This window comes from Thunnus maccoyii, chromosome 8 (genome assembly GCF_910596095.1).
Source record: "Thunnus maccoyii chromosome 8, fThuMac1.1, whole genome shotgun sequence".
NCBI lineage: Eukaryota > Metazoa > Chordata > Actinopteri > Scombriformes > Scombridae > Thunnus > Thunnus maccoyii.
The window spans coordinates 3,567,018-3,579,408 of record NC_056540.1 but is presented as its reverse complement, the minus strand read 5'-3'; the positions used below and the strand labels follow the sequence as shown (position 1 = coordinate 3,579,408).

The window sequence follows — 12,391 nt, the reverse complement described above, 5'->3', positions numbered from 1 at the left end:
AAAGACCCCAGTCGTCCCAGTCACCACCTTCACGGTGAGGCTCCCTTGGCTTGCCGCGTACCAAATCCCAGGCCACACCCGTTTCCCCAATCACGGGCTCTATCCGATCGCAATGCTGAGATATTAAGGACTGGCTGTCAGACGCAGGCTACCAAAACACAGAAATACTCATGCGCCCGCATGCGCTCCATGGCTCCAGCAGGGAAGACGCAGCGCAGATCCAAGGGGTATTTTGGACCTATCGCAGCGCACGGCGACTTTCCCTCTTTGTCATGTTTGTCTGTCAACCAGACGTGCAAATCTCACGTTGTACGCTGCACTTTTGCCCCAGTTGTCATAGCTGACATATATACGCTCATTTGAGATGGGGAGCGTCATAAAGGCTGCTTTTCCACTCTCCCAAGCCATAAACGCTGCTGCCATCCGCTTTGACTGACGACAGTGACAGCTTGCACGCTGAGCCCTGCCGCTTTCCTCCGAGCACTTGGCTTTCCACAAAGCAAAGAGAAGGGTGCACCGTTCCCGGCGGCACTGCAATACCGGGTCGATGCGTGGAGTGAACGGAGCAAGCCCCTCTTTCAGCTCCAGGTGCTAAAAATCCGTTTAATACTTTGTCCCCGTATAGAGGACATATCAGATATTAAACTGATAAGAACAGATTTTTTTCTTTCGAAAAAATTTATTGACACTCATTTCAAACACATTTCATCAAAGTTGTTCATATTCATGACATAAAAGTTACCTTGAAAATGCAATCCATAAATAAATAAATAAATAAATCAGTGTGATCTGTAAAACCACATTTAAAACAATAAAACTTTTGTTTTAAGAGGTATTACAGATAAAACCAGCATTGTCACAGGTAAAAGCCATTCATAAAACACTTCTCATGTGGATGACAGTATGTTTTGAGTGTCCATTTTAAAAGTCTTTAAAAAGGAGTGCATTTCGTTAAGATGTTTTTGCCAGGTCCTTCTTTGTGCAGGAGCGCAGTGAGTCCCTACCAAGGGTAACTCATTCCGCTCTCCCAAACAACGGGTCTCTCGGGATCCTGTCGTGGTGCTCAGAGGAGACTCTCACCCTGATGCTCCTTCCCACCTGCCTCACCCGGAGAGCCAGGCCGCCGCTGCTTTGACCTTTTTGCGTGTAGCTCCGGCTCCTTCCTCCGAATGGGCACAGAGGCGATGCTTCTTTGTGGCTGTGTCCTAGGCCCGCCGCCAGCAGCTCCGGCCGCTTGGGCCGTCGCTGCGGCCATCCGGATCACAGCCACGGGGGGGATCTGCATGTGCTTTCTTACCAGCAAGTTTCTGGAGGTCCACATGGCGTCTTTGATGGCAGCTAGGGTGAGCCACTGCTTGGCAAAGTCATTCTTTTTTATCGCTGTTTGGCTCACCCCATAGAGCACTAGTTGTGCTGTGAGGACCTCCCTTGCTGGCAAGTACGGGAATTGTAAGGAGCCGGCTGTTGCCCACTGGTCTACGGCAGCACTGCACTCCCAGAGCAGATGCCTCACCGACTCAGGCGCGCCACAACCAGGTCGGGGGCAGGTTGAGAGCGTTGACATGCCCCGGGAGTGCATAACGGACCTAACTGGGAGGATCTCATGAGCCACCATCCATGACAAGTCCTGGAGTCTGTTTGGAAGAGCGGAATGGTTGACGTTGCGCCAAACTGTTGAGGGCTCGCCGAATGCGAGCCCGCGCACTGGACTCACTGGTTCCCGCTCCTGCACAACAGAAATCAGAGACCGGTGGTTAGTTAAAATATGCAGCTCCTCCTGCTCCAAGTTAAAATGCTTAAGAAACATCTGGATAAAAGCATAAACAGGTGGCAGGTTAAAAGACACAGGTACTTTGAGATCTGTGGGTAAAAACTTCATCTTTCTGAGATAAGATCCCATCCAGAATCGTGTCATTGCTTTTGTCTTGGGGTTTCCGGATGGGTCTGTAGCTATTTTGAGGTGCAGTGTTGTGTATCTACTTCCTAAAAACAGATATAGATCGGGCACTCCTTTTCCTCCTTTTTCTTTTGGCTTCTTCATGATCTCTCTTCTTAGCCTTTCCCACTTCGAGCCCCACAGAAAATAAAAGATGGCTCGGTCCAGATCTAAAAGCACTCTCCTAGGTGGGATAAAAACAGAACTGATCAGTAAAAGCAAAGGTAAAATCACTGCTTTAATGATTAAAACCTTTCCTTCCATGGTCAGTCCTCTAAGTCCCCAGTACCCTAGTCTTTGCCGTACTTTCCCTACCACGTCTGGCCAATTTGTTCTACCTCCCCCTTCCCTGTCAAATTCAATCCCCAGTATTTTCTGGTCAGTCTGGGTCATAGTCAAAGGGAGTCCTGTCGTCTCAGTCGCTGTCCATGGTCCATAAAACTGGGCTTGGGTCTTGCCTCTGTTTAATTTAGACCCAGAGGCCCGTCCAAACCAGTCAGTCAAGTCCAGCGTCCTGTTAACAGATAAAAGGTCAGTGCATAAAATGTTCACGTCGTCCATATATAAAACACACTTGGTGACAAGTCCCCCGCTCCCTGGAACTCCCACCCCATTGATTCGTTGGTCCCTTCTCAAGACCTGTGCCAGTGGTTCTATACAGGTGACATAGAGGAGGGCAGATAACGGACAACCCTGACGGACGCCGCAGTTGATATCGACTGCTTTTGTCAGATGCCCGTTAACAACGAATTTGCTGGTAATGCCCCGGTACAGCAATCCCACCCAAGCTACAAACCTCTCTGGGAACCCCATTTTTAGCAGTACCTGGAAAAGGTACTGGTGCGAGACCCGATCAAAGGCTTTCTCAAAATCTAGATTGAGTACTACTAGCCGGATGTTTCTGTCTCTCGCGTAACAGATGGTGTCTCGGATCAGTACGAGGCTGTCGGTGATCTTCCTCCCCGGGATGGCACAGGCTTGATCCGGGTGAATCACCTCTTCTAAAACCAAGGACATATGTGATGCTAAAACTTTACTAAAAAGTTTGCAGTCAAAATTTAAAAGTGTGATAGGTCTCCAGTTCTTCAGGTCAGTCTTGTCTTTCTTTTTGTGAAGAAGAGTCACTATCCCTACTCTAAAACTGTCAGGAAGTCGGTAAAAACGCTCAAAATCCATAAAAACAGTAAGCAAGTCAGGTGCTAAAATGTCCCAAAAAGTCAAATAAAATTCCAAGGGAAGTCCATCTTGTCCTGGGGACTTCCCTTTCTTAAAACTCATAAGACCTTTATTTAACTCAAAAATACTAAAATCTTGGGATAAAAGCACACTGTCCTTTACTGTGTTTTCAATGAATTTTAAGACTTCAGTCATGGTGTCCATTTCAATGTTTTTTTCCTTGTACAATTCTCCATAAAAATTTTCAACCGTTTCATTAATCTCTTCCATTGTTAGCCGTGCACCCATTGTCTTTTCTTAGTTTTAAAATGTTCCCCCCTTTATTTAAAATTTTCTTGAAGAAATATCGAGTGCACTTCTCCCCCTCTTCTATTTCCCGTTCCCTGCTCCTTAAAATGACACCCTTACTTTTTATTTCTGCTAAAACCGACATCTCTGTTTTAATTTGTTTAATCTCCTCATTAAAATCCATTCCATTTTGATTTAGTTTAAAATAGCGCTGTAGTCTTTTTTGCAGTCCCATCATGCGTCTGTCTTCTTTACTCTTTTTTCTCTTACCTGCTTTTCTAAAGAAAGTCTGGGTCTTTCCCTTCACCATTTCCCACCAGTGTGCACGTGAATCGTAAAAGTCTTGAAGGGTCTGCCACTCTTGGTACTGCTCCCTGTATTGACTAATGAGCTCCTTATCTTCTAACAGGGAGCAGTTGAGTTTCCACAGACCACTTCCTAATGTCACACCCGAAGAGAGTGAAAGGGTGCAGGAAAGCATTAGGTGATCGGAAAAGAAAACAGGGGTCAATCTAGCATCGGTTGGTGGGCAGTCCCGTGTAAAAATATAGTCGATGCGAGAGGCTCTGGTGCCATCACCACTGAACCAGGTGAAGCCTTCCTCTCTGGGATGCATGGTTTTAAAACAGTCCTGGAGTTTAAAATCCTTGCAAATGCCCTGTAATAAAACCGATGTTTTATCCACTTTAAAATTATCCCCTGCTCCTTTCCTATCATTTCTACTTAAAATACAGTTAAAATCACCCCCTACAACTAATGGTACTCTGCCTAGCATGTGGAACTGCAGGTCTTCTAAAAGGTCATACCTGTCATTCTTCTCATTAAAGCCATAAATATTTAAAAGGTTAAAATCCTGTCCCATAAAAGTCAAATGTGTTAAAAGTGCCCGACCGTCTCTCACCACAGTGCTGCCCTTCACCAGAACTTGAGGATTTTTTATTAAAATGGCCACTCCATCGTTCTTGTTTTGATTTGACCCGCTCCATATTGATGATTTTGGCCACATATCCTCCCACTGTCTGTACTGTTTTAAAAACGGTAGGCCACATTCCTGTATTAAAAACACATCTGACTTAAAAGAATGAAGAAAGGATAAAACACTTTGGGCTCTAACTCTCGACTTCACACTTCTCACATTGATGGTTGAGAAGGTGAGTGTCATGAGTATGGTTAAAAACAACAGGTATGAAATTTTAAAAGACTAAAAAGGAGATTAAAACATTAAAAACCTTTAAAAAGTAAAACAAATGTCAAGCAATTTCTTGTGAATGTAGCTCTTCCTTCACTCCCACTGGTGAAGAGTGAAGGGGTTGAGCTCCATTCCCCAATCGGACTCTGGGGGTTGGCCTTGGACACAGTGTCGCATTTAATTTTGAGTCTCTAGGGGTTGATTGCAGAGCTATTGTTAAAAACGAGACCTCATTTGGTGAACCGGAGGGGAAGACTCTGGGTTCCTCCACAGATGAACTGTCTGAGAAAATCCCAACTCTTCCCCTCTTCTCTGAGACTACAGGAGACTCAGAGGACAATTCTGATGCAGGCCTCTTTGATTGCTGGGCTGCGGGGAGGGGGGCATCCTCGCTGTCTTCTTGTGATTGGACTTCTTCACATTCAGAGCTAGCTCCGCCCTCTGCCTGCATCACCCCATCCTCCACAGAACTCTCCACTGGTGGGGCTGTTGCAGGCCCCTCCCCCACTCCCGCCTCACCTGATTCCTCTCCTCCAATCACAGGATTTGGCGGGAGATTTGAATTTTCCTGCCCAGCCTCTTCTGGTAGCTCTCTTAACAATTCAGCTTGTCCGCCATTTTTCACATTTTCCATTTGCTTTGCTGCCTTCAATTTGTTGGCAAAAGACTTAGGGCAATCTCTGAAGAGGTGGTTTGTTTCTCCACAAAGATTACACCGTCTGCCATTGGAGCACTCCTCAAAGGTGTGCCCAATTTCTCTACATTTCCCACAAACAATCTGCTGGCATGCTTCTGCCAGGTGCCCATGCTCACCACACTTGCGGCAGAGCTTGGGCTGACCCTGGTAGTGAATATAGCCCCTGTTTTCTCCCAGAACTACCATGGATGGCAGATGTTTCAAGCCCTGGAAGCCTTGGGGGTCCTGCCATTGTTGGATGGGGACCCTCCAAGCGCAATTCCAGATGCCATCCTCATCTCTCACTTTTGTAGCCTGGCCTTTTACAGTGCAATATCTCCCCAGCCACAAACAAATGTCCTCTGCATTCACTGTCTCATTGAACATCCTAACAATAACCGTTTTCAAAGCATTATCAGTCAGTTTCTCAACATTGAAAGCAGAAAACTGGGGTTTCACATTTTCAAAGCGTGTCCAGAACTCTCTTAGCAAAACAGCAGATCGAAAACTTACATCAAAGCCTTTGTTGTTTGGCAAGGTCAATATACAATTCAGGTCCTCTGGTTTAAAGTTCAATGTTTTCTGAACTAGCTTTCGGGAAAAGTCTAGTCTTGACATCCCTAGAAGCTTTCCATCTTTCTCTTGGAAGATAAAACGGACACTGTGGTGCCTCCGCATGCCGGCATGGGGGGCCGACATGGTGGAGGCACCACAAGTTAAAACAACTAAAAGCAACTAAAACCTTTAAAAGTGCCAAAAAATATGCTAAAAGGCTCAAAAATACCAATAAATAACTAAAATACCGTAAAACCAACCAAAATAAAGGAAATTAAAAGAGACTTACCTTTCTGTTTGGCCTGGTCAAGGTGTTACTTACCGCAGAGTACAGTTAGACTGTTCTCTGAGCCAATGAATTCCTATTTGTGCAAGATGAACAACTACAAATAGAGTTGAAATACTTTGCACAAGGAATGAAGGGAATATCCTCCCAAGCAGTAGCAACAAATTAATGCCACAACAGGCATGAATTTTTACCACCAACAGGAGGCGACCGCAGTCTTAGCCAAAAGGCCGAGAAGCGATGAACCCTTGCGGTCTGCCGCCCGTGGTGCCCTCCTGCACAGGTCTCGCTCGTCGCGGCGCAGTCGCTTCAAACGGCTCCAAGAACGACTTCTGCTTAGCGGCTCCGCCCAGGTGCTCCTTGACGCAGCCGCACGCCTCGTTGAGGACAGCTGCTTGGCTTTTCACAAACACACGAGGCTCTGCCAAACTGCAAAGCCTGCCAAAAATAGGTTTAACTCGTGGGTGTTCCTCTCCACGGAAGTCTTTAGTAAAAGGCGAAAGACTTGTACGTCATGAAGAGAAACCAGAGTAAGTACGGCCCGCTCCTCAACAGCAGCCGAAAGACCCCAGTCGTCCCAGTCACCACCTTCACGGTGAGGCTCCCTTGGCTTGCCGCGTACCAAATCCCAGGCCACACCCGTTTCCCCCATCACGGGCTCTATCCGATCGCAATGCTGAGATATTAAGGACTGGCTGTCAGACGCAGGCTACCAAAACACAGAAATACTCAGGCGCCCGCATGCGCTCCATGGCTCCAGCAGGGAAGACGCAGCGCAGATCCAAGGGGTATTTTGGACCTATCGCAGCGCACGGCGACTTTCCCTCTTTGTCATGTTTGTCTGTCAACCAGACGTGCAAATCTCACGTTGTACGCTGCACTTTTGCCCCAGTTGTCATAGCTGACATATATACGCTCATTTGAGATGGGGAGCGTCATAAAGGCTGCTTTTCCACTCTCCCAAGCCATAAACGCTGCTGCCATCCGCTTTGACTGACGACAGTGACAGCTTGCACGCTGAGCCCTGCCGCTTTCCTCCGAGCACTTGGCTTTCCACAAAGCAAAGAGAAGGGTGCACCGTTCCCGGCGGCACTGCAATACCGGGTCGATGCGTGGAGTGAACGGAGCAAGCCCCTCTTTCAGCTCCAGGTGCTAAAAATCCGTTTAATACTTTGTCCCCATATAGAGGACATATCAGATATTAAACTGATAAGAACAGATACTACACTTGATCTTAGCCAAAAGGCCGAGAAGCGATGAACCCTTGCGGTCTGCCGCCCGTGGTGCCCTCCTGCACAGGTCTCGCTCGTCGCGGCGCAGTCGCTTCAAACGGCTCCAAGAACGACTTCTGCTTAGCGGCTCCGCCCAGGTGCTCCTTGACGCAGCCGCACGCCTCGTTGAGGACAGCTGCTTGGCTTTTCACAAACACACGAGGCTCTGCCAAACTGCAAAGCCTGCCAAAAATAGGTTTAACTCGTGGGTGTTCCTCTCCACGGAAGTCTTTAGTAAAAGGCGAAAGACTTGTACGTCATGAAGAGAAACCAGAGTAAGTACGGCCCGCTCCTCAACAGCAGCCGAAAGACCCCAGTCGTCCCAGTCACCACCTTCACGGTGAGGCTCCCTTGGCTTGCCGCGTACCAAATCCCAGGCCACACCCGTTTCCCCCATCACGGGCTCTATCCGATCGCAATGCTGAGATATTAAGGACTGGCTGTCAGACGCAGGCTACCAAAACACAGAAATACTCAGGCGCCCGCATGCGCTCCATGGCTCCAGCAGGGAAGACGCAGCGCAGATCCAAGGGGTATTTTGGACCTATCGCAGCGCACGGCGACTTTCCCTCTTTGTCATGTTTGTCTGTCAACCAGACGTGCAAATCTCACGTTGTACGCTGCACTTTTGCCCCACTTGTCATAGCTGACATATATACGCTCATTTGAGATGGGGAGCGTCATAAAGGCTGCTTTTCCACTCTCCCAAGCCATAAACGCTGCTGCCATCCACTTTGACTGACGACAGTGACAGCTTGCACGCTGAGCCCTGCCGCTTTCCTCCGAGCACTTGGCTTTCCACAAAGCAAAGAGAAGGGTGCACCGTTCCCGGCGGCACTGCAATACCGGGTCGATGCGTGGAGTGAACGGAGCAAGCCCCTCTTTCAGCTCCAGGTGCTAAAAATCCGTTTAATACTTTGTCCCCGTATAGAGGACATATCAGATATTAAACTGACAAGAACAGATTTTTCTTTCGAAAAAATTTATTGACACTCATTTCAAACACATTTCATCAAAGTTGTTCATATTCATGACATAAAATTTACCTTGAAAATGCAATTCATAAATAAATAAATAAATAAATAAATAAATCAGTGTGATCTGTAAAACCACATTTAAAACAATAAAACTTTTGTTTTAAGAGGTATTACAGATAAAACCAGCATTGTCACAGGTAAAAGCCATTCATAAAACACTTCTCATGTGGATGACAGTATGTTTTGAGTGTCCATTTTAAAAGTCTTTAAAAGGGAGTGCATTTCGTTAAGATGTTTTTGCCAGGTCCTTCTTTGTGCAGGAGCGCAGTGAGTCCCTACCAAGGGTAACTCATTCCGCTCTCCCAAACAACGGGTCTCTCGGGATCCTGTCGTGGTGCTCAGAGGAGACTCTCACCCTGATGCTCATTCCCACCTGCCTCACCCGGAGAGCCAGGCCGTCGCTGCTTTGACCTTTTTGCGTGTAGCTCCGGCTCCTTCCTCCGAATGGGCACAGAGGCGATGCTTCTTTGTGGCTGTGTCCTAGGCCCGCCGCCAGCAGCTCCGGCCGCTTGGGCCGTCGCTGCGGCCATCCGGATCACAGCCACGGGGGGGATCTGCATGTGCTTTCTTACCAGCAAGTTTCTGGAGGTCCACATGGCGTCTTTGATGGCAGCTAGGGTGAGCCACTGCTTGGCAAAGTCATTCTTTTTTATCGCTGTTTGGCTCACCCCATAGAGCACTAGTTGTGCTGTGAGGACCTCCCTTGCTGGCAAGTACGGGAATTGTAAGGAGCCGGCTGTTGCCCACTGGTCTACGGCAGCACTGCACTCCCAGAGCAGATGCCTCACCGACTCAGGCGCGCCACAACCAGGTCGGGGGCAGGTTGAGAGCGTTGACATGCCCCGGGAGTGCATAACGGACCTAACTGGGAGGATCTCATGAGCCACCATCCATGACAGGTCCCGGAGTCTGTTTGGAAGAGCGGAATGGTTGACGTTGCGCCAAACTGTTGAGGGCTCGCCGAATGCGAGCCCGCGCACTGGACTCACTGGTTCCCGCTCCTGCACAACAGAAATCAGAGACCGGTGGTTAGTTAAAATATGCAGCTCCTCCTGCTCCAAGTTAAAATGCTTGAGAAACGTCTGGATAAAAACATAAACAGGTGGCAGGTTAAAAGACACAGGTACTTTGAGATCTGTGGGTAAAAACTTCATCTTTCTGAGGTAAGATCCCATCCAGAATCGTGTCATTGCTTTTGTCTTGGGGTTTCCGGATGGGTCTGTAGCTATTTTGAGGTGCAGTGTTGTGTATCTACTTCCTAAAAACAGATATAGATCGGGCACTCCTTTTCCTCCTTTTTCTTTTGGCTTCTTCATGATCTCTCTTCTTAGCCTTTCCCACTTCGAGCCCCACAGAAAATAAAAGATGGCTCGGTCCAGATCTAAAAGCACTCTCCTAGGTGGGATAAAAACAGAACTGATCAGTAAAAGCAAAGGTAAAATCACTGCTTTAATGATTAAAACCTTTCCTTCCATGGTCAGTCCTCTAAGTCCCCAGTACCCTAGTCTTTGCCGTACTTTCCCTACCACGTCTGGCCAATTTGTTCTACCTCCCCCTTCCCTGTCAAATTTAATCCCCAGTATTTTCTGGTCAGTCTGGGTCATAGTCAAAGGGAGTCCTGTCGTCTCAGTCGCTGTCCATGGTCCATAAAACTGGGCTTGGGTCTTGCCTCTGTTTAATTTAGACCCAGAGGCCCGTCCAAACCAGTCAGTCAAGTCCAGCGTCCTGTTAACAGATAAAAGGTCAGTGCATAAAATGTTCACGTCGTCCATATATAAAACACACTTGGTGACAAGTCCCCCGCTCCCTGGAACTCCCACCCCATTGATTCGTTGGTCCCTTCTCAAGACCTGTGCCAGTGGTTCTATACAGGTGACATAGAGGAGGGCAGATAACGGACAACCCTGACGGACGCCGCAGTTGATATCGACTGCTTTTGTCAGATGCCCGTTAACAACGAATTTGCTGGTAATGCCCCGGTACAGCAATCCCACCCAAGCTACAAACCTCTCTGGGAACCCCATTTTTAGCAGTACCTGGAAAAGGTACTGGTGCGAGACCCGATCAAAGGCTTTCTCAAAATCTAGATTGAGTACTACTAGCCGGATGTTTCTGTCTCTCGCGTAACAGATGGTGTCTCGGATCAGTACGAGGCTGTCGGTGATCTTCCTCTCCGGGATGGCACAGGCTTGATCCGGGTGAATCACCTCTTCTAAAACCAAGGACATACGTGATGCTAAAACTTTACTAAAAAGTTTGCAGTCAAAATTTAAAAGTGTGATAGGTCTCCAGTTCTTCAGGTCAGTCTTGTCTTTCTTTTTGTGAAGAAGAGTCACTATCCCTACTCTAAAACTGTCAGGAAGTCGGTAAAAACGCTCAAAATCCATAAAAACAGTAAGCAAGTCAGGTGCTAAAATGTCCCAAAAAGTCAAATAAAATTCCAAGGGAAGTCCATCTTGTCCTGGGGACTTCCCTTTCTTAAAACTCATAAGACATTTATTTAACTCAAAAATACTAAAATCTTAGGATAAAAGCACACTGTCCTTTACTGTGTTTTCAATGAATTTTAAGACTTCAGTCATGGTGTCCATTTCAATGTTTTTTTCCTTGTACAATTCTCCATAAAAATTTTCAACCGTTTCATTAATCTCTTCCATTGTGTTAGCCGTGCACCCATTGTCTTTTCTTAGTTTTAAAATGTTCCCCCCTTTATTTAAAATTTTCTTGAAGAAATATCGAGTGCACTTCTCCCCCTCTTCTATTTCCCGTTCCCTGCTCCTTAAAATGACACCCTTACTTTTTATTTCTGCTAAAACCGACATCTCTGTTTTAATTTGTTTAATCTCCTCATTAAAATCCATTCCATTTTGATTTAGTTTAAAATAGCGCTGTAGTCTTTTTTGCAGTCCCATCATGCGTCTGTCTTCTTTACTCTTTTTTCTCTTACCTGCTTTTCTAAAGAAAGTCTGGGTCTTTCCCTTCACCATTTCCCACCAGTGTGCACGTGAATCGTAAAAGTCTTGAAGGGTCTGCCACTCTTGGTACTGCTCCCTGTATTGACTAATGAGCTCCTTATCTTCTAACAGGGAGCAGTTGAGTTTCCACAGACCACTTCCTAATGTCACACCCGAAGAGAGTGAAAGGGTGCAGGAAAGCATTAGGTGATCGGAAAAGAAAACAGGGGTCAATCTAGCATCGGTTGGTGGGCAGTCCCGTGTAAAAATATAGTCGATGCGAGAGGCTCTGGTGCCATCACCACTGAACCAGGTGAAGCCTTCCTCTCTGGGATGCATGGTTTTAAAACAGTCCTGGAGTTTAAAATCCTTGCAAATGCCCTGTAATAAAACCGATGTTTTATCCACTTTAAAATTATCCCCTGCTCCTTTCCTATCATTTCTACTTAAAATACAGTTAAAATCACCCCCTACAACTAATGGTACTCTGCCTAGCATGTGGAACTGCAGGTCTTCTAAAAGGTCATACCTGTCATTCTTCTCATTAAAGCCATAAATATTTAAAAGGTTAAAATCCTGTCCCATAAAAGTCAAATGTGTTAAAAGTGCCCGACCGTCTCTCACCACAGTGCTGCCCTTCACCAGAACTTGAGGATTTTTTATTAAAATGGCCACTCCATCGTTCTTGTTTTGATTTGACCCGCTCCATATTGATGATTTTGGCCACATATCCTCCCACTGTCTGTACTGTTTTAAAAACGGTAGGCCACATTCCTGTATTAAAAACACATCTGACTTAAAAGAATGAAGAAAGGATAAAACACCCTGGGCTCTAACTCTCGACTTCACACTTCTCACATTGATGGTTGAGAAGGTGAGTGTCATGAGTATGGTTAAAAACAACAGGTAGAGAAGGTGAGTGTCATGAGTATGGTTAAAAACAACAGGTATGACATTTTAAAAGACTAAAAAGGAGATTAAAACATTAAAATACCTTTAAAAAGTAAAACAAATGTTAGGCAA

At 46.5% G+C, this 12,391-nt stretch overlaps 1 protein-coding gene, 4 non-coding genes and 1 pseudogene across 5 annotated transcripts; all 6 read right to left on the bottom strand.

Moving 5' to 3' along the window:
• Window positions 1-506: 506 nt before the first annotated feature.
• On the bottom strand, window positions 507-693 carry LOC121902784. Its single transcript, XR_006097765.1, has one exon. It is a non-coding gene; the product is annotated as a U2 spliceosomal RNA (small nuclear RNA).
• Window positions 694-6,524: 5,831 nt separating this feature from the next.
• Window positions 6,525-6,640, bottom strand: LOC121902931. The gene has a single exon (XR_006097898.1). It is a non-coding gene; the product is annotated as a U5 spliceosomal RNA (small nuclear RNA).
• Window positions 6,641-7,173: 533 nt separating this feature from the next.
• LOC121902710 lies at window positions 7,174-7,364 on the bottom strand. The gene has a single exon (XR_006097700.1). It is a non-coding gene; the product is annotated as a U2 spliceosomal RNA (small nuclear RNA).
• A 176-nt stretch (window positions 7,365-7,540) lies between these two features.
• On the bottom strand, window positions 7,541-7,656 carry LOC121902930. The gene has a single exon (XR_006097897.1). It is a non-coding gene; the product is annotated as a U5 spliceosomal RNA (small nuclear RNA).
• A 533-nt stretch (window positions 7,657-8,189) lies between these two features.
• LOC121902788 lies at window positions 8,190-8,364 on the bottom strand (annotated as a pseudogene).
• A 388-nt stretch (window positions 8,365-8,752) lies between these two features.
• Window positions 8,753-12,178, bottom strand: LOC121902267. The gene is made up of 3 exons (XM_042419523.1): window positions 11,993-12,178; window positions 9,542-9,809; window positions 8,753-9,415 (listed from the first exon to the last, which is right to left on the bottom strand). The coding sequence occupies exons 2-3, from the start codon at window positions 9,728-9,730 to the stop codon at window positions 8,753-8,755; spliced, it is 852 nt and encodes a 283-aa protein (XP_042275457.1). The 5' UTR covers window positions 9,731-9,809; window positions 11,993-12,178.
• Between the last annotated feature and the right edge of the window lie 213 nt (window positions 12,179-12,391).